At 37.7% G+C, this 21,699-nt stretch overlaps 2 protein-coding genes across 2 annotated transcripts in view; both read left to right on the top strand.

Moving 5' to 3' along the window:
• The window catches only part of MDM2 (MDM2 proto-oncogene), a 114,308-nt gene that overhangs the window by 4,331 nt on the left and 88,278 nt on the right, over positions 1-21,699 (top strand). The window lies entirely within an intron of this gene.
• The window catches only part of RAP1B (RAP1B, member of RAS oncogene family), a 31,839-nt gene that overhangs the window by 5,064 nt on the left and 5,076 nt on the right, over positions 1-21,699 (top strand). The window contains exons 2-5 of the mRNA XM_069773383.1: positions 14,136-14,220; positions 15,614-15,682; positions 18,464-18,520; positions 19,931-20,071. Coding sequence (XP_069629484.1) covers positions 14,164-14,220; positions 15,614-15,682; positions 18,464-18,520; positions 19,931-20,071 — 324 coding nt within the window. The 5' untranslated portion in view covers positions 14,136-14,163. The remainder of the gene's footprint in view (positions 1-14,135; positions 14,221-15,613; positions 15,683-18,463; positions 18,521-19,930; positions 20,072-21,699) is intronic.

Raw genomic sequence — 21,699 nt, 5'->3', positions numbered from 1 at the left:
ACCACATCCATGTTAAAGATGAACTGCAGATACACTTGAGTTACCTGTGTGGAGTTGAAGAGGGGAGGTACAGGAGACAGAAGGAGGACCTGTACGTTGCTACATGTGGCACTTCAGCACTGCTGAAATCAAAGTGTTTTCCATAGTTGCAGGGCCAGACCAGCTACTTCTGTTTTTTTCTAATGGTTTCATATATAATCAACATTTATTTTATTTGAGACAAAGCTAGTTATGCTGAACAGTGCTTGGACTGCATCAGAACCCAGACAATATTGATAGTTAAGTTGTGCAGTTGTACAATCCTTGCTTGCAGTTAATCAAACTTCTATAACATCTGGTATGATACTTCCCCCAAAAGTGATTCATTAGAAGACTAGTGGAAAGTTGCAACGTGTTTTGTTTTTTCGGAATGTGGAGATGGGTAAACTGGAATGTGGAATGGAAGTAATCTTTAAGTGGAAGTTACCTAAGGATTTTACTCTCAGCAATACAGTATTGAGGACTACAGTTGTTTGTGACGTTCACACTTGAGACTGAGCTATGCATGGCTATGTGTCCAGGCTTATGTGGTTAGTTAAGTGTGGGGGCAGCCCAAGGACATACTGTGCAGGAACCTCTTTTATTAATCTTGCAAATGTGAAGTGGTTAAGGTGAATTGTTAGACGTTGTAAGATGCAGTGAGTAACCCTCCTCTGATCTTTCATTGTGAAGCTACTTACAGGATAACATTCTGAAAGCTTGATGTACAAGATGACCCATAAGCATAGCCTACTTGGCTTCAGGTGATTGCTTTTGGCATACAATATTGCTGAAGGATTTTCTTGGGGTTGGGAAAGTGTATAAATTAATACTGCATGCAAAATCTTGACTCACGCTTCTGGGGTTATATTTATATAGCTAGTATGTATAACGATATATCATACTGTCTTTCTGTGACCCTTCTGACTTGTTTAAAATGGAGAATTGATGGGCAGTAGGCATTCTGTGAGTGTGGTGGTTTTATTTCCATTCAGGGAATCGTCCTTTTGTTATATACTGTCTATTGTTTATATTGGTGCAAGTGTACAGAAAATGCTATGTGTTTTCATGGGTTTTATGATGAGTGGCATCAGAAATGAGTTCTTGGCAAGTGTGGATTCACCTTCAGAGTTTTTGCACGTATTATACCAGCCTGTAGATGAATTTCCAAGACAGTTTTATATCAACAGTGTTCACTGAATATAAGTATACAAATTGAGACACCTCGGACTTGTGTTCTTAGTGGACTGCGAAATACTGTGTTCAAAATCCAACTTCTGCTGACATTAGTTATTTGAGAATATGCCATGCTTCTAGAAACTGATGCCGAATTGTCACCTTAGCACTTGGTGGAACCTAAGAGACTGTGTAGTAGTCCTGTGGCATCAAGAAGGAGCACTGGAAGAGGCAAAACCAGCTGAGTGTCATGCTGGAGAAACAGTCTTCCATTTTTCTGATACATCTTTTTTGATGTAAGAAGCAGGTTAGGTGGGATCTCACCAAAGAAGAGATACCCTGTTACTTGATATAGATCGTCCTGGGCATTGAGTAAGTTTGGAGGCCAATAGAGAGAAGTCCAACAAGCATTTGTAACTCTCATTTTTTTAAATGGATGCTTGGTCTTCAAATGTTCTTAATGTTGGTGTACAATTTTCTACCTGCTTTTTATATCTGAATACTAGAGAGAAACGAGCATTTCTGAATGATGGCTATTTCTGCTTATTGTATGTTCTTACAGTCGTTACCTTTTTTCCTTTCTTTATATTTGAGCAAGTCCATTGCTTTTTTTTCTGGTGGCTTTTTTTTTTTCTGATCTCCCTAAACCTTTTATGTCAGAAAACATCAGCCCTAAGCTAAACTGAGGTTCAGCCAGAGATCTCACATAGAAAACTTAAGTGTGGTAGCTGAAGTTCTGCAAAAACTGAGTAGCTGAAAGCACGGTTTTACAATTAAGTGCTTTAGACCACTGGATGTGCTGGTGTTTGGCATCCTTTTGATCTGTGTTGCTTTTCATCAAATGCGTAAGAGTAATCTCTGAAGAAAAGTGCTGTATCTGTGTGACTAGGAATGAGAGTGAGAAAATAAGAATATTTCATGTGAAGCCTGGAATGAAAAGATCAAGTAGGTTGCACAGTTTTATTCTTGAAGAAAAAAAACAAAGAAGTCCATCTTCCTTTTCTGCTAGAAATCTGGGTCCTGTCTAGCCAGGAAACTGATGAAGAAGCAACATTAAGTGCATGTTAGTTTGGACTTAATTTAACTACAGTAACCAATGTTTTGAACAATGTGCAGTCTTGCTAACTGAAGGTACCTCCTGTTTCTAGCCAGAGGCAAGATCTTAAGATGCGGTTTGCAAATACTTTTTTCAAAGACAAATATATCAACTTGAAAATATTTGTATTTTCAGGTAATGTAATTCTTCCATTACTTAATCTTATTGTGGACTACTTATTAAATGAAATTTGGTGCTGTCAGTTTCACAGAGGAAAGCTGAAGCCACTTTTCCAAGCTGAATGCTGAATCTGCTGTGACAGTAGAAGTGAAAATAAGGAACCATTCACAGCCTTATTTACAGACAGCTGAAGTCATAGATCCCAAGAACCTAAACAGAGGACGCACTGGGTAAACTGGGAGCACCCTAAGCAATGTGGAAATACGAGACTGTGGTTTCATGAAGGATAAACTTGCTTCACTGGAACAGTCAGACTAAAAAGTCATTCTTCCTCTCAGGCGTTGCCCAAACTATAGATTGTTTTGAGATGCATATATTTAACTTGCTGGAAGTAAAACTCTTCTTCAGTGAAAGATATAGGATGTAGTAGTAACACTTGTTCAAATGCTGTGGTGATTGTCATAGTCTAAATAATAGATGAACTCTTAGAAGACCAGACATTCTGATTTGTATTTAGAATAGTCTTCCCATCCAAACCTCTGGAGCTGATTTTAAATTTCAGTATGCTTTGGACATCTGCTACCTTATCAAAGTACATGTTTGATTTGACTTAAAGCAAAGTGAGTCTTAAGGTATGACAGGTTTCTCCAGAAAATGGCAAGCTTTGAAGATGCAGAGGAACCAAAAGTATGGTCTAAGCCAGAACTAGAGTGATCTTAAGAAGATTTAAATAGACTCTTGTGGAGACTTGATTAAACAAGTTTAACCCTCATTAATTTGGTAACTCTCTACTAAAGATCTAGTCCGTGTAATAGAAAGTGGTGTGGGGATGAGTGTGATTCAAATTCATTTGGTTAAAATTATTCAGCTTTTCATGTAGGTGTCATTGTGTCTATGAGCTCAGGCTTGCAAGCATGAATTGCTTACCTTTGGGTTCTTCCTCATAACTGTCAGATTTTTCCCTCTCTTGGAAATTCCTGACCCATTAAATGAGACTTTTTGGGGGCTAAGATGCATCAGCTGCTCACAAAGCAGATGCAGAACTATGGCAGTTCATAGCTTGGCATGTCAGGATAAGCCAGGATTGTTTGGGGGGTGGGGTGAGTGGTGTTTGTTGTTTGGGGGGGTGGGTTTTGGGTTTTTTGTTTTTAAATACCCTCGCCTGAAGCTTGTGACAACCTACAGTTGCCTCAGAAACAACCAAGTTGTCTGTGCATCTGCATATGGGCAGAAGTGTGGAGGTCAACTTCTACAGTTGTCATCTTCTAGTCAAGGTATGCGAGTCGGATGTTTACTGAGGAGCTACCATTCCTAGGTTTGAAATGCTACTGCCTCGCTGCCAGAAACTGAACAGGATGTTCTGCCCGAGTTTCAGCCACTTCAATTAAGCATTTTGGACCTTTTATAAACCCACGTTCATCACTGGATTCAGCTATAAAAGTTAACTGTGAAAAGAAGCAGTTAAGGTTGCACCTCCATTATTGCAGAGGCAGCAAACCCATGTGGCAGAAGATGGTAGTTATTGCTGGGTGTTGCTTTTTTCAACTTAACCTCCGGACAGATGTCTCAAGCTTTAACAAAAGAACTGTTTGTGAAATTAGGTATAATTTGGGTGACTTTGAGTGACGTTTGCTGCTCACATTCAAATACCATGTTTCTATTAGGGAAGTATTGATTGAGAGGTCAAAACAGACATGAGTTACAATTACTTGGGACTTTGCTGGTATGGTTCATTTATCATGGAAGAACTAATTTTATTCCTGATGAATGCTAGTAGCTAGTATTCTCAATTTGCATAGAATCAGTGTTCTTTCAACAGATAAACCTTCTAATCTTAATTAAAATGACGTATGGGAATTTGTAAGACTGCTCTCAGGCTATCAACCTGATTTGTAATAGAGTTTCTGTAAATCATACTATGGAAGGATACTTTGTATGTAAAGGGCCTACACTAGCCAGTCTTAAATGGCCAGTAACAAAAGATCATATAATGATGAAGGAAATATATATATCTGTGCCTTGACGATGTGTTTGTAATCTAAACAGACCTGAATTGGAACCAAACTTTTAATAATGGAGACAGTGCAAGTAATGATACCTTGGTATGCAAGCTCTGGCATTGCCAGGTGTGTATATGATGTGCGGGTTATAGAGAAAAATAGACAGGAGTGACAAAAATTCTGGTGGTATTGGAATTGCAGTTGAACTGAGCATTGTCTTCTGTCGGTAGAAGGAAACCCGATATAAGGCTTTACTGGTTCAGCAGCCAGTGTCGCAATCAGAGTACAGCTAGGATTGCCAGATGTTAAGCAGATATCACATGGAATTTGAGGCTAGGTCTTGTTTCTGCAACAGAAGTTAAGCTGCCTTTTTCCAAAGAAAGGCAAAGAAAAAGTATCTTAAGCCAACTGGCAAGTTTATTCTTGAAGTAACTTTCAAACTGCATGAGTGCATTTTTACAAGAGAAGTATCTTAACTCTGAAAATTTCCATGCCTTACTTATAATCCTGCTGTTTTTAACTAGTTTTGTAGCTTGACAGATAAATTTACTGTAACAGTTATGGGGAGAAACAAATGCTTGTATCTGCTTTTAATCAGAAGGATGCATATCAGGTAAAGCATGTTGAGTATACCATGATATGGCAATCCATTGATCGATAAAAGTTTTAGAGCTAAATACTGATCCTTCTTTGCAATGACAGTAGAGCCAAATTCACAGCAATAAATTGCTGTCTCAGTTCTCAAAACTTGCTGTATGGTTGAACGCTTAGCTTATGCATAGTGAGATATTGTAATGTGGTAATTATGCGTGCTCTGAATTTAATATACTTGTAGTATTTTTAAAAATCTGAGTGTTCTTCTTTATTTGTGTGCCTGGATTTTCTTTGGAAGCATAAAAAACATTTGCAATTCAGTTTCTTCAGGAATTCTGAGATCATCGTTTTAGCTGGAAGTCTCACTGGTAGAACATGCACAAACAACTGTCATGGGGGATGGTGATGATTTTACAGAAATAGGGAGAAAATGCAAAACCATGGCAAATGGTCAACAAACATAAGAATAAATCTGATACATGCTACAAACTCCAGTTGAGGCTTAGACTCTGTAGCTTAGGTTTTATAAGGGACTCCAAATTTGAATTGACATATTTGAATTTTTGCACAAAGTTGAAACTTGAACTCAGTAAGTGTTGAATCATAGCATATTTTTTAGTAGCTTAAGAATGTTCATTACATCACTTGCCTTGAAATGACTTCTTACACTTCATAGGAAACTACTGTAAGTTGCACGTGCTTGTTAGTCTCTCACATTAGGAAGCTTTCATCTTGAGATATCAGTAGCTTCAAGCAGGCCAGTTTTCATCCTTAGAACATGCATTAAGTTTGTGTTCAGATGTAAGATCTAGCTGGGAGTTAACTTGGACTTAAGGTAAAAAAAAAAAAAAAACCCAAAACCCGCAACAACAAAAAAACATACTTTATTTAGCTATGCTAATTATAGACAGTGGAACTAGTCTCACAAGCTGATGTTAGCTGCTTTGTGGAAATTGTCCATGTGTGCAGTATTAATCAAGGTAACTCCCTTCAATGCAAGGAGAAAAACTTGGTTAAGCTATCTCTGTGGGTATGTGTCCCTGTGGGCAGTTCAAGGAGTAACATAAACCTCGGTGCTGTGTTTGTGCTGCAGTAACTTGTTTTCAGGTCTCTGCCTCTTTCTCGGGTGGTTAGTATGATTTCATGTCACTGGATAAGCTTAATCACTCAGGCAGCTTTTTGAAAATCCTCTGAAGATTCTCTGGAATCAGTTAAAGTATTTGAATATAATTGAAGAAATATTTTTGTCCAAGAAAAATTATTGTATTAGTGCCCAGAAGAACTAGCTGTCCAACTGGCAAAATAACTTGTATGTAAAGACAAGAAGCTATCAAACCCAGGTAAAAACTAGAAATAAAAATTGCTTCTAGCTTTGTTTTCTGAACAGTTGACTCACTTCCAAAGAGTCTGCATTAGTAATGAAATAGATCTACTTCCAGAAGTCTTGAATATAAAAGTCTTTAATTAGACCCAATCAGCTTTTCAGTGTATCTTGTCTTCAGAATTGATTTCTGAATAATGTTTTCTGTAAATAAGTGTGAAAGTCAGCTCTGGAGTATTTTAATTTCTCTTTTATAAGAGATACCACTTACCCTTTTGAGTAAGGATTATCTGAGTTGCCCTAATTTCTAAACTATCTAACAGTGGGTGAAAATGAACAGGCTTCTACTTTGGGTTATGTTGTCAAGGTGCTGTTTATGTACTGAAATTATTCTGGGAAAAAAAAAACCTCCTTGGATTTATGGGATAAGAATTTAGGACTTCCCCTTACATGTAAGTATTTGGGGAATATTAAGAACAGCACACATCCTGTCTTCTCTAATGAGTTGCTTCCCTGAAGAAGGGGTTCTAAACCAAGAGACTCAAAACTTAGTGGAATCTGAATGGTACAGACAATTAGAAGGATTTAGATGTGGCCATCTGAGACTGCTCTAGTACCAGAAGTGGGAAACATCTTGTCTGGAAAGACTTAATCTTCTGACCTTGGTTGGTCCTGTGACTGAACTAGAGCTATTTTTCCAAATGTCTGACCATTGTTGTCTTGTTCCATCTCAGGACGAGTATCTCCTCTCTGAGAAGCAGGGGGTTTTTTTTCCTTGGCTTTTTTTCCCTCCACTGCTGATTGTAAGCAGGTAAACCAGTCAGTTAATTTGCTTCATCTGTCATTCTAATGTTTGAAACTTTTTTTTTCTCATGCAAACAGTTGAGATTAATTTAGGAGTGCTGTTCCCAAGGTGGTTCTAACAAAGTGTCTCTTCCATAGAGGTAAATGTGCTGGGGCCAGAAGCATTATGAAAATTTTAGTGAGCACACCACAACTTCACAATACAACCAGAATGTCAGGGTCTGAACAAGAATCATGGTGTCTGTAAAGTGCTGAATAATCATGATCCCTTCTGAAAATGATACTGCTTCTGGGAGGGACTATTTGTTTAATTCCATACCTGAACAACTACTTCACATGAGCAAGTCTCAGGGATATCTTCAAGTACTGACTGTATTTAGTTCATGTCTTTGGCCTGGGGCTGAGCTCCAGTTACAGCTTCATTTGGTTTAATATCACTTGGAAAGATTGGATTATTAGCTTTCCCATTCCTCAGACAGGTAACAAAGTTGAATCAAAAACCAAAATTTGAAGCTAAAAGAGTTGAAAGAAAACTAAATTATACAAAAAAACCCCAACAAACAAAAAAAACCACTTTCATAACTATCATATGAATCCCAATTACCAATGTCATTTGAACTTTCCTGAATTCTTCATTGTGTGGTTGCTTTTTAGGAAAGCTTTACAGGCAGTAAGTGTGCGGTTTCTTCATTCACCACTAAAGTAGGGTTTCCTATTCCTCATCTTTCTTATCATCATCACTTTTTGGTTTGCCTTTTTCTGGAGATGTGCTTCAAGAAATTACTCAAGGAAATGTCCAGGAGGCACTTTTTCTTGGTTTGTCTGATAAGGGCAGAAGTGGAAAGCAAGTTCCACGTTGACGGTCCTTGACAGATATGGAGCTTTTAAAATACTTCATTTCCAGTGACTTGTCCTGGTTAACCTTTCTTCCTTCTGTTCAAATGGGTTTATTCAAAGATCTGCTCATCCTTCAAAGAGGATCTTTGTTGGAAAAAGTGTCCATGTGCATATAAAGCTCTTGCTCCTTTAGTTCATCAAGTACTTTAATTTTAAGAAGCGTGCCATGAAGAAGTAGAATTCAGTTACATTAACATACTATGCTAATGCATTAATATGTGCATTAATTAGAAAAAGTAATATGAACAGACTAGTGAGAGAGGCTGCACAGACATGGTGGTTTTATGGACCGTTTCAGGAAGTACGCAAGGCAGTTACTGAAGTGCCACTGGTAGTTAATGGAGGCAATCTGAAAGTGAGCTCTGTACTTTTGAGATGTTGTATACTTGAGACAGCATTAGAATGCAGCTTATGTGAAAATGCTATTTCTTGAAGAAGAGTAGCTTCCCTCATTTTTCTAGCTAAATCTTGGATTAGACATCTCCAGAGTTCACAGTTATGTCAAATACCTGTGCATATAAATACTTGACTCAGCTGTTCAAAGCCCATACCTGCTCCAATTAGGAAAAAAAGGCCTTACTTTTTGCATGCTTCCTATCTTCTTGTTCTTTAGCACCTGCATAGAGACCACAGTTGACAGTATTTTCCTGCGTAAAGATGGATGAGCAGAAAAATGAAAAAGCAAAGGAAGTTGGCATTGCTCTGACTCCTTGCTGCAGGTCTGTCACCTTAAAGGTAGCCAGCTTTCAAAGCAAAACTTCCCTCTTAAAATGGACTCCACTAAATGAAGAGTTTATTTGGTAGGAGTAAGTTTAAACTTAATTATCTTAATTGTTGGGTGATTCAATGGATACTTCTCATCAACTGTCCAATAAATCTGGGGGGGGTTTGCTTAGCTGTTATTCAGTTATCATAGTCATTTCTGTTGTGCCCCTTTGAGTATATCCATTTTACAGCCCTGAGATTGTGTGATCTGTGGAGTACAGACAAATATTGTTGTTGGACTTAACCCTATCCTATTCTAGAAATGCTGGCCATGCTGTGATACAGCTGTAGCTTTAGAATGCTAAGTTGTAGATGAGGAAACACGTAAACCTAACTGTCTCCTTATTTGAATGAAGCTGTCTCCTCATTTGAATGACTCAGATCATGTGATCTAATGATCCTTTTTCCTCCTTTTCCAGTTAATACAATTGCTTTCTGATAGCTGTAGAACTGAAGGGTATCATTGAAATGACTGGTTAGTGCAGACTGCTGAAAATTATTATTAAGGTGCTACATTGAGCTCTGTCTTGACTGTACAAATGGTTTCGTAATTACATATTCTTCAAAGTTCTTCCAGTAACAACTTTTTTTCGGGGGTGGGAGGGCATGACAATATGTGAAATGCAAGGCACAGACTTTATAAAGAGATACTGCATGCACTAAGTCCAGTATCTGTTCTAGAATTGCTAGAGACATGCCTTTTTTTTTTTTTTTTGGCAGAAAAGGAAATCTACCGAAGTTTGAGCTTCCATCTCAGTTTGCATCTCTTTCAGCAGTTGAACTTTTTACTTTAATGTCTTACTTGAAGCTTAATGGCTTGTGTTGTTTCAAATACTGTCAGGTAACTGAAAGATAGGGTGCTTTATGACTTAAACCTCCTCTTTTATACTTTGTGATCTTCCTCCTCTGCCCCCACTCATTTGTGATAAGTGAGTCAAAAGGAAATCATGTTGGCACTGGATGGACCTGAATACAGTGTTAGTTCCAGAGTCAAGCTTTTTGTCAATCTGAAAAGTGAAGTAAGAGCATGATTGAGTTTAGGATGCAAGCAGTCTGTACAACATGCGATATGGAAAAATAGGTTTGAGCTAGAGCAAAGTCAGGTCAGGCTAGTTGGGAATCACTGGAAAGTCAAGTTCAGAGCCCTAACTGAGTCTGGGGCACACTTGCAGCCAACAGGCATACTGGTCAGTGGAAAAGTATGTGCTAGACTTTTATTATGCCAAATAATGTGGCAGAGCTCGTTATGCAATAATGTGGCAGTGTCCTAAAGCAGCTCCTAGCTTTGTGGGCTGGTGGCTTCTTAGCTGAGAAGGAGGCAAAGACCTGTAACCAGGAAAGTTTTCTTAGGAAAGTTCTCTTAGCTAGGAATTGAGTTTTTCTTTTCTGTTAGAAAACAGTAAGAGGAAGGTGAAGTGACATCAGGACTGCTGCACAAAGGCAGCGCGCTGGTAGATGTAAGTGGGAGCAGAGGATACATGGTGCTTTTGCTGTATGCTCTGTTAGATATGTCCAAGTTAGCTTTCTTAATGCATTTTGGAGAACACATTGGTTTGCATTTCATTCCAAAATGTCATGGCCAGGCTACCTGATGATAGATCAGCACAGAGATGCCGAGCTACCTCTATGCTACATAGGTGTGTGTATATATAAAGCATTACTGCGTGCTCTCGGTGAGTTAAGGAGTAACTGTACAAATGACAAAAGTTGTCATGGAGAAAGAGGAAGTTACTACTCACCTTGCTCATTGCCCGAGTTTGGAGGGAAGGTCAGAGAAATGTTTGAGTGTACTGCAGTCTGGCTTTGTCACGTCTTCAAAGATCTTAAAAAAGCTTTTTGCTTGGGTGCTTCAGAGGTTAAGAAGTTTGGCTAACCAAGCTGTAATAGTGTGTGTATATGTGCTTTAATTATGTACCACCACTTAAAGTAGTGAAATTGGCTCCAGAGTGTTGTACAGCAATTAGATATTTAGGGCTGAACTTCCAAACCTGGATGCTGAAAGAAGCTTTGGTTTGCATTAAATTCCTGAATCCCTGTTTGAGAGCCAAAATGGAATTGCCAGTCTCTCACTAAAACCAAGTTGTTAGCTTCTTATTTCAGGATTTGGAATTTTTCTTTAAGGAATTATAGATAATTCAGTAAGAAAAAGTCACAAATTACTCAAAACACTAGGTAAAACAGATGTTTGGTACCTGCTGCTTAAGTTCTGTTACTTCTAAATTACTGTCAGCCTTTGTTATTGACATCTCCATATTTAGTTGCTAACTTCAGACTGAAGACTGAAAAATTCAGCTTGGACTGTTCTTTTAAAGACAGTGAAATTGCTGCAGTTTACCTAAGATTACTGTACTGGGATTTCCCCTACACCCACTATGTTTATGTCATTCTAGTGACACCTTGCCAAAAATACAGGCATAACTGAATTGTTTGTTTTAAAGAAATGACAGGTAATGTAGTTATAGGCTTAACTTTTCAGGAGTTTGAGAGGTGCATTTCAGTACCGTTAGAGACAATCCTTCATTGTTTGTGGAAGGGCTGGACAATGTACAGGCTTGTGGATCTAACTGAACATTTACAGTGGTGCCAAAAAGATGAAGATTGTGGTGTGAACAGTTCTGGTGGTCCATGTTTGCAAAAACTTTATCTAGTGAAGGAACCATAGTTTTTAAAGTCAGGAGTGAGTAGATGTTCTATTAAGTGTGAAAATCACTGAAGAGTCTCAAAAGTTATTGGTAACAGAAGCCTGTGGAGAGACCTGCTTTGCTGGACATCAGGTCAATTATTTCCTTACGGTTTTCTCCTTGTGTTCCTTTTGCTTCCTTAAGGTGCAAGGAACAGTTTCACTAAGTTGAAAGATTGCTCATTATGTTTGCAAGAATAAAATCAAATAGGACCTGGCCTCTTGATTTCTCAGTTTTCTGACAATGTGGAGTTAATCAGCGATGGCAAAGATGGACACTAACATGGAGGTGCTCTAATTTCTATGTAAATCATCTTAGCCTTTTGTGCTAAATGCCTAACAGATGGTGTGACTCCAGAGATGCTGTGAGATTACTGCTGATGAGAAGGGTCTTTCTTACCTTACTTCTGCTGCTTACCTTGTACAAGCACCTGTGTTGGATTCCCTGCACTTCCCCTTGCTTCTGACCCCCAAATTATTCATCAGGTGGGGTGGGTTTCATCTTTCTGCAGGGGAGAGAGGGGAGAAAACAGGTAACTCAATCTGGTAAGTGCTGGAGCCCCTGCAGGAAAGGAATTGAAACCTTGTTCCCAGGGCAGCAGTAACAGTCCTATTAGCTCAGTTGCTAGCAGGACTGTAAGAGGTGTGTTTTCTTGAGCAGTATGACCCAAAGACAAGTCCCAAAATCTGTGGCCTTGTTTTGGTTTTGCTGGGTCAGTTTTCAACACAGATGAGCAAGCAGATCTGGCAGACTGCTGTAGGCAGCCACACTAGCTAGTTTGGAACAGGGGAACAGATCCAGCTTGTAGGAGAGGAATGGTCTCAAAAGAATATTTTAGTTGCCTCCAGTTATTCATGAAACTACAGTCATTATAACTGTGGTTAGATATCTAGCAAAACATTAATCAACTTTCAGACTTAAGAAGGGATTTTTTTGAAAACAGACTTCTGGGATCCTGCTGTTCTTTTTGAGGAATGTTTGTTTGCTGGGAAGAGGTTGGTTTAATTTTCTTATACAAGTCTCTCTGTGATTCGTTGTTTAGCATTTAAGTGTTTCAGAATGAGAAAATGCATGCTATCTCCTCTTGGATAATTGTTTCTTATCAGTAGTAACTGTTAGCTTTACTATAGCAGGGTTTATTCAGTATGTCTTTATGGGAGAACAGTAATGAGGTAGAGGAAGTACTATATCTGATGGTTTGCAGCATTTTATTGTAGCTGCATTAAGAGTTGATAGTTTGAAAATGGCCACTGTATTAAAAAAAGTTAACCAAGCCCTTCTGTCAAACCCTGCTTAGTGAACTGGATTGTGGTGTCATGGTTGTACTTTCTGCATATATATCAAACTTTGGGTCAGTAGATAAAAACCTTGGATGTTATTTCAAGGAAATGACAACAGCAATAAAGAGGTGCTGTTGCCTAAAGAAGTTTCCCATTCTGGTTTTGGTTGTTGGTGGTCAGTTGGGGTTTTTTGTTGGTTTTTTTTGTTTTGTCAGCATGCTGATGCTTTCAGTTCTTCAGAGGAGACTGGAGACATTTCATGCATGTCAGTTCATATGAAGAAAATAATTTACACTTGTATATGTGTGTATATATATATATGAAATTACAAAAACTTGTGTGATAGGAAATAAGTTTGTGGGATGGATGAGGAAAGGATGTAGCAGCTGTGACATTTAAGAAACATGTTTTTAGAATTACTATATCAGTACCATAGGCAATAAACATTAGCAGCTGTTTACCTGATAAACCTATTCAATACTGTGAATGTTGTGGTTGTAAAACTGCGAGCTCTTTAGGCACCTGTGAGGCTCTTGGGAATATTGGTTTTGGTCTGTTGTTGCAAAATATATAGTGGAAGCAACTTCTTGTGAGTGAATGGAAGATCTTGAGAAACCTGTGAAATACCTTAATGCTTGCTGTGACTATAGCTATAACTAGAAGGGATTTTTGTCAGTTTCTGGAAAATGTTATGAGATGAACACACCTCACTGGTTGGTATGCTGTAATCCAAGTAATTGGCCTATCAATTGGAGTAAATTAATTTCTATGCCTGATTCCTCTTTGCTGTAAATAAAGGAGATTAATCCATCCAGAGGCCTCTGTGGAAGTGATATGTGCACATGGGTGTGAGCAGTTCTTCCAGATACTTGTGTGCTTTCTTTGAAACTCCTGTGATATTTTGGCAGGATCATGATACTGAGGTCTCTATTACAGAGAGTCTTAATCTGTTCTTGCCTTTTCTCTAAATTACTGTTTCATGGGATATAAAAATCTCCATTTTAAAAACTTTTCAAGTCTGTACTATCTTGATTATGAAATTAGGCTAGATAACACATGAACAATCGTTCTTCTTTAAGTGTTAAAATCCTGGTAACGAGAAGACATTGGAGGCGCTTCATTTGTGCGAGATGAAAAAGTAGCATCGTTTAGCAGTTACTGTGTCTTGAATAACCGTCTACAGTTTCCATATTGTGTAATAATTAAGTGACATACTGCTTAGGTTATGCCTGGTTATAATAGTGTATCTCCTGCATTTATAAGTTGATACCACTATTTAACTGTTCATGTCTTGTTATGTATGTAATCTTCCAGTGGATGTCGTAGTGCAAAAATAGTTGACCTGTTGATCAAAATGATGAATAACTTATTGTGTGTTTTTAGGTATTGAGGGTGATTTATCTCTTGCATCATGCGTGAATACAAGCTAGTGGTTCTTGGTTCTGGAGGTGTTGGAAAGTCTGCTCTGGTAAGTACTCTGTGAGGCAGTTCAGGTATGTTTTTTTAGGCTTCTCAAGTCTGTCTGGGTTTTTGTGTGGTTTTTTTTTTTTTCTCTAATACACTCTCTACTAACCCATATTTCTTCTATGTAGGTGTGCACAAATAAACATAAATTTAAGTAATGACTGCTGAGGGTTCCTGGCTAGAATAGGTACATCCTTTACTGGGTATATCCGCATCCATTGGTGCATTCTCGCATGCTACTATTTTTGTACGGGGTTGGTTGATGGTGCTTAGTCAGATCTGTGCCTGTCTTACGCAGTGAAGTACATAGCCACAGCATCGTCAAGGTCTCTGGCTTCACTGGGTAACCCAGCCACAGGTTTGCCTGTGCCTGGCCTTGGTAACTCCTGCCTCTAGAAAGGTCTTCAGGGTGCTGTTTGCTTAATGTTTGATAGCAGTCTCTAAAGCACTAATATTCTTCTTATGCAGACACAAATATATATTTGCATGTTTGTAGGAACTTTAACATGTTTTCTACATCTTTCCCTGCAAGTAGGTGTATAGCTGCAGCAGGTAGATGATTGTAAATCAAAGAGCTTGTGCATTTTGGTTAAACGATTACAGAAAAGTTTAGTCTGACCTAGACTAGCACTGAAAAAGTTCACAGAATATGATGTTCTCAGCCCACCTAAGAACTTTACATCTTTCAGTTTAATTGTGCACCTTATCATAAAGTAAGGTCTAGAGGTCCATTCTATCAGGTAAGTAAGAACTATTGTCTTACAAAGCAGTTCCTAAAGGAAAACTTAAATGTCGAATCATGTTAGATTGTGAAAGAACGTTTTCCTTCACCTCTGAATTCTTTATCTTACTGCAGCATTTCTGGATTTGATCCTGTCTTCTCAGACTTGGCCATTGAGTCTTAAAGTTCCATATGACTTGTGCTAAAAACATCCTACGTGCTAGGTACACAGGAATATCCTACTGAGTCTAGTTAAGACTAGTAAATGCTGGCAGTCGTTTTTTTGACTAATTCCTGTGCTGGCAGATAAGTAGCAGAAGTTGCAGTAGTTCTAAATGCAGATGTAAAAGCCATGCAGCTGTCTAGTATCCTATTCAACTAAAAACTAATAATGATTCTAAGAGTTAGACAAACCTTAAATCAATGCATGCTTTAATTCTTACGCTCCAAGTAAAAGTGGATGAAGGAAGGTGTACCATTGCTTCATCTAACAGTCCTTAGTTAAATAGGCATATACATCTAACTTCCTACTGTTTCTTATAGTTCTGTCAAGCACTTAATTTGCCTTCAAAAATGTAATGGATAACTGACTATACACCTAGAACAGTAATTTGTGTACAATGTTTACAAAATGTCACTATGCAAGAAGAATCTTACAAGAACTTCTGTGTTGCAGACTGTACAGTTTGTTCAAGGAATATTTGTTGAAAAATACGATCCTACGATAGAAGACTCCTACAGAAAGGTATATGCAAAAGACCTCTCTAGTGTTACAGAAACTTAAAACTGCAGTACATATTGTCAAATATTTGAGTTGTTGCTTGAAAAAGGGTATGCCTGGTAATGCCGCATAATACTGGGTAGCTTAACAAGTTTGAAAGGTAAAGGTGCTCTTAAAGTCTGTCTGAAAGGAATAATTCAAGACTAGCTTTTTAATGTTTAAGCATAATACCTTACTAGCTAGTCAGTTAAAAAAATGGTAATTTCATTGTCAGAATTGGGAACATTGATTAAAAAAAAAAGTAAAATACACTACCACTTTTTTATAATATTTATTATCAGTTTGTGTGTGTGTTAGTATATGCAGGTAGATTTGGATTTGTATGTTTGAGGTTCTAAGCTTCTTTGCTACTAGGAAAATCTGCTAAAAACAACTTGGCTCACCTTTAGAACACTGGAGGCATCATACTGTATTCCTAACAATTTAACTGATAGCTTGATATGCTTCCATTAGGTGGGTTGTTGTTTTATTAATAAGTTAACACAAACCTATCATAAATGAACAAACACTTACAGTGGCCTGTTAGTTTCTGTTTTCCCATCTTCAGCATGACAGGCTGAAAGGTCTGACTCTGCTTGCATCATCTTGAATCTCCGTATTGCTCACTCTTCAGTTTCAGCTGAGACCATGATTAATATTCCAGGCTAAGATAGTTTACATCTGGACTGCTACCAAAACAGTTAACCATTTGGTGAAGCAGATTCATTTTCAGCTGTGTCAGTTTCTTAATCTTTCTTTTTTTAGCTGAATTACTTTCCAGATGCATTGATACTCTGATGTAGCTCACCATGTGGCCATAAAAATGCCAGTGTCTATACAAAGAAGGCAAGATGCACAAACCCTAGCTGGGAATGGGCAAAAACTGCAGGGCCTCCTCTTTTCAGCAGTGGACTAAGTTTATATGGAATAAAGAGGCTGCATTAACAGCCATTGCAGCTTATAGTCATCAGAATCTCTTCTGAACAGAAGAGGAATTAGTGAGAGCAAAATGATAATTTCACACTTGTTTTTTGACCTCATAGAAATCTGTATGCTGGCAAAATCCTAGTCTGTTTAAGCATGTGGGCTTCAAGCCAAAGCTAGAACTCTTATTAAAGAGACAACAGCAACAACAAATTCTACATAGCCACTTACTTTTTCTGTATTAGACGAGCAGGGATTTTGGACCCTATCCCAATGTTTGGTGCAGACATTTGCTGGGTCAGGCCCAATAAATGACTCCAAAAATATTCACAAGCTGTGCTAAAGTGAAATGTTTCCTTTGTTACATATTTACATTCTTCAGGTCATACTAGATTCATGATGTTTGCTGGGTGAATTTTTCCAAAGACTGTTTCCATGGAGCATGAAAAAGTAAAGCCATCTTAAGAAATTTTGCCTTTTGCTAATTAATTATTTTTTTTTTAGCAAAGATCTTACAATGTTGTTTTGAGATTTGGTCCTGAAATGACTAGGAATATCTCTGTATTCTTCTTTTCAAATCACCCAGATTGTTGAAGTCTTGCTTAAGTCTGGACAACACTTTATGCAGTCATTTTCTTCCCCTCACTGTTAGAATTCTAACTTGCTTTTTGACTTGTGTGACTTCAAAATATATTGGTTTGGCAGTTGCAATTCTATACCATTAATGTTAAATCTAATTATGTAATATTTGAAGTTGAGAGGATGTGGCTTGAAATATTTTAAGTTTGTCTGGAACTAAATAATTGAGCTTGAAGTCTTGAAACTTGATGCCTTGGTTTACTCCCCAGATATTTCTTCATAAAGAGAATAGATGCTGCTTAATTAGCTGAATAACTTTGTCAGCAATACTGGCTAAAATAGTGGTTATTGAAGGAATCTCCACCCTTAAGGGACATGAGGGAGGTGTGAGAAGGGTGGAAATGCTCCTCTTCCCCTCCCCCCAAGCTCAAATCTAGTTACAAAAGAAAAGCTCGAAGTTAAACTAGTGATAATGCATGTATTTGGAATAGGGGGCACGAAGTTCTCTGAGTCCTGAACTGCCAACTAGGAATTTTACATGCAAATAGAAACAAGGGAAGTGTACCAATAGCTTGAAAGGGGGGGGGGTGGGTAGCCTGCTTGAAGGCATGTCCATATCCTTTGCCCTCACAGCTACTTTCTTTTTTTTTTTTTTTTTTGAGGTAGAAACTAGACAGAGGAACTCTGAAATAGATACAGAAATTGATCTACCTTCTTAAACCTTCAATTTTTTGAAAATTTCTCTAAGCTGGATCAGTTTCCTGATTAGTGTCGCTAAAGGCTTGTTTAGGGGACACCACTGTTAATGGTTTGCTTGTTTTATTGTTTGCTGTTTACTACTTATTATCTTGTTGATCTAAATTACTATCAAATGAGCATTAATATGCCAATCCAACTTTCTAGCTTTCACCTGTACTTTTTCTTTCAATCTGTGAATGATCCCTGAAACAAGTAGAAATTAGTTGTGGTAGTTGCTGATAACCATCATTACAAATTTAGCAGCCTCCTTTTTAATAATCAAAAATCCCTAATCACTTTGCAAAGTGGTACTTGGCTGCTGATACTGCTTTTGAAAATGTCACTAGGGCTCTTTGAAAGGCTTCTTCCTGCTGTTTTCAAAGTATATATCCATATAAACTTCCTAAGCCATTATGTTGCTTTATGCATTATGAATTTGCTTATAAAAATCACGCAATTCCTGGTGTCTTTGGAGGGGAGAGTTGCAAGAGGAAAAATTCTAACCACATTGTTCTCTCTTGACAGCAAGTTGAAGTAGATGCACAACAGTGTATGCTTGAAATCTTAGATACTGCAGGAACGGTATGTAAAACCCAACTTTCCTAAGTACTGATGTACAGTATTAAAACCATCAAAAGATGTAGGGATGTAAATGGTGACATGTTTCCTTCCTCATTCGTTAAAGAGTAGTTGTGGTCAGTGCATTGGATTAAAGGATGTTCTTTAACATACTAGTATTTAAACAAAACTTGAGTATAGCAGCAGAAAATTACTTACAAGTTTCCTGTGAGTTCATGTTCTGTAATAGGGGAAACATGAGATTGAGCATTTTAAAAAAGATTGTGCTGCTGTTCTAAGTTCATATTGCCTAGAGGAGAATTTAGGCCCGATGGTTACTCAGGTTTGATTTCTGTTGCTGTAGAGAATACGTGCTTTCTTCTTCCCTTTTTCTTTTGTGTGCGAGATGTACTCTGACATTGGGATAAAAATAGTATCGCTTTAGTCAGCTTAGGGGAACTCAAAGCACAGGGTTTATGCTGACCCTTTGCATACTGGTCAGGTTTTTCTCTGACTAGTTCCAAAATTACTGAAACCAGTCATTTCCTTCATTGATTCCAGTGAGCATACGCTCAAGACCCTTGGAGTGTAACATGTGTTCTCTGAACTGTAATACTAATGTGGTCCAATAATAACTTATTTAAACTCCGTATTAGAGTAAGGCCATGTAAATCTACAGAAAGATGGAGTGGCTGTTCTCTCAAAATAAATTGTGCTTTTCACTGACATATAGCAAGGGACTTGGTGAGTGATTGATCAGGCACAAGATAGCTGGAGTCACCGATGTGAGAAAGGCAAATGCTATTCCACAGTCATACTCATTAGAGTTTTCAAAGAGGGAGAAGTCCTAATGCTGCTGTGCAGTGCACCAGCAAGTCTTCATATGCAATATTGTAGTTGTCACCAAAGCTTAGGAAATGTGACAAGTCTATTGAGTGTCTCTATCCTCTAGCCAATCTCCTTGAAAATTAAAGTAGAATTTAACATAGACGACAAAATGGAGGCTGAAAAGGGATGCATTTACTTTACAATGCATTTTAAAGAACAATCAGGAGGTGGGAAAAAGTTGGCACGTAAGGAGTGACTGGGGAGGAATGTAACTTCTGTAATCTACAGATTACACTTTACCTTCTACTGTACCTCTTCTCTCATGAAATTACTCTAGTTTGTCACTTTTTCCCAGGGTGTAGCCCTTGGCAATATCTAGATGTTGCTCAGCCACCCCAGATAATGTTCCAAACTTCAGATTTCTTTAAAAGCAGTTCAGTTTACTATAATGCTTATAGTCAAACAGTAAAATATTGTTCAATTTAAAGGGGGGAGGGGGCACAAATGCATCATACTTGCGATCCATTTGTGACCTGAACTGTATAGCAGTTTGTGCAAGGAAAGCGCAAATTGAATCCAATATCTGTATCTACTTTTTAATTACAGGAACAGTTTACAGCAATGAGAGACCTATACATGAAAAATGGACAAGGTTTTGCATTAGTATATTCCATCACAGCACAGTCCACGTTTAATGATTTACAGGATCTAAGAGAACAGATTCTTCGAGTCAAAGACACTGATGATGTAAGCATCTCTAAAAATGCTTAATACTTATATTTAGAGTTTTCATACAGATGTTGTAATGTATACACTGTGATCAGATAGCTTCCAAGCTTTAAATTGAGACATATCAACTGGTAGATGCATAGTACAAAAATGCAACTTTTAAGGCAAACTGGAGAAATTGTAACTTGTCATGTGGCATGTAGCGAATTGTCTTTTTAATCTCTTCCTTTAAAATACTCTTATTTGAAACTGTATATAACCTTATTCACTAGTACTGCAGAAAACATTTCTAAGGCAACTCTATTCTTACCTCAGTTGCTACCAATGAAGGTTTAAAAAAAACCTACAGTTTAAGTTTTCTCTTCAGTATGGTATTTGAAAAGGACAAAATTCTAAGTTCTTGCAAAAGACAGTACTGTAAGCTTTAAACTTGCATGTTACATAGCTTTTATATTTTGTGTGTTTGTGCTTGCAAGTAAGTTTGGTCATGCTATTTCCACACAATTTCAATACACACCTCTCAGCGTTATTAAAGCGATAAAGGAGGCTAAAACATTCCAGTTTATAATTGATTTTAAAAAACTTACTACGGTTGTAGGAAGTGAATACTCAGTCCCTTAATAAAAGTAAGAAAGGTTATTTCAAATGTGAAACAGCAGAAGAGCGTGTTTTTAACAGAAACACCTCGTAAGTTGTAGCCATCAGGCAGGAAAAAATTCCTTGGAAAAAAAAAAAAAAGCAAGCAATGAACAGTTTTTAAGTGTGCTCTTCTCATTTAAACTGTGCTCATGGAAACTTTGATACCCTCCTTGCTGTATGTATCCACATACACTTCCGCTGTCAGCAGACACAGAATGTATTAAATGCTTCAATTTCAGGAAAGCTCACTGTGACTTTTGTAATACAAACCACCTTGTACTTTCTTAACCGTAAGCATTTGCAGGTCTTGTCTATGTTCAGCAGATTTCTTCTAGAAGTGATTTATTACCCATTATCACAAATGTGTCTCAAAATGGTAGTATTTAAATTGCATGTACCTTTCCCATTCAGAACCTACCAAGTTATAGCCTTGTTTAGCATCAATTTAATTTTGTACACTAAAATCAAGATAAGTGTGATGATATTTGAAACCTTAGTTTACATGGTATATTTATGCTGACTAGCATAACCTTTCTTTGGCAGTATTTTGGTAGTATTTCCTTGGAATTGTATTTCTTTTTAGAACACTCCTCTCAGTCTTGAAAGCCATTCCATAGTATCAGGAGAAAGATAATGAGCTTTAAGTTGCAACTTTAGTTCTCACCAAAATTTACATAAAGTTTTTCCTATGCCAAAGCTTGAGCATGATTTGCATTCTCAGTGGGGAGAAATTAAATGATCAAAATATTGTAACCCTTTCTTTCAACACTTGAATTTGAGAGAAACTTAGCTATGTCCTTAAATTAGTAAAAGGAAGGGGAAGAACAAACAAACAAAACCAACTTTGTATGATTGCCTTTTCTTGCTGCAAAGGTCAGTTCAGCGTTTTTTGTAGTTCGTAATTTTGATAAGATACCATGTTTCTTTCCTCTCTGTGCATCAGCTTACTAATAAGAACTATGTGAGCGAACTGCTCTTGAAAGGAGTGGAGATATGCTGGAAGTAGA

The sequence above is a fragment of the Haliaeetus albicilla genome, chromosome 28, assembly GCF_947461875.1.
Source record: "Haliaeetus albicilla chromosome 28, bHalAlb1.1, whole genome shotgun sequence".
In the NCBI taxonomy this organism is placed as follows: Eukaryota; Metazoa; Chordata; class Aves; order Accipitriformes; family Accipitridae; genus Haliaeetus; species Haliaeetus albicilla.
This window is presented reverse-complemented; position numbering and strand designations above follow the sequence as displayed.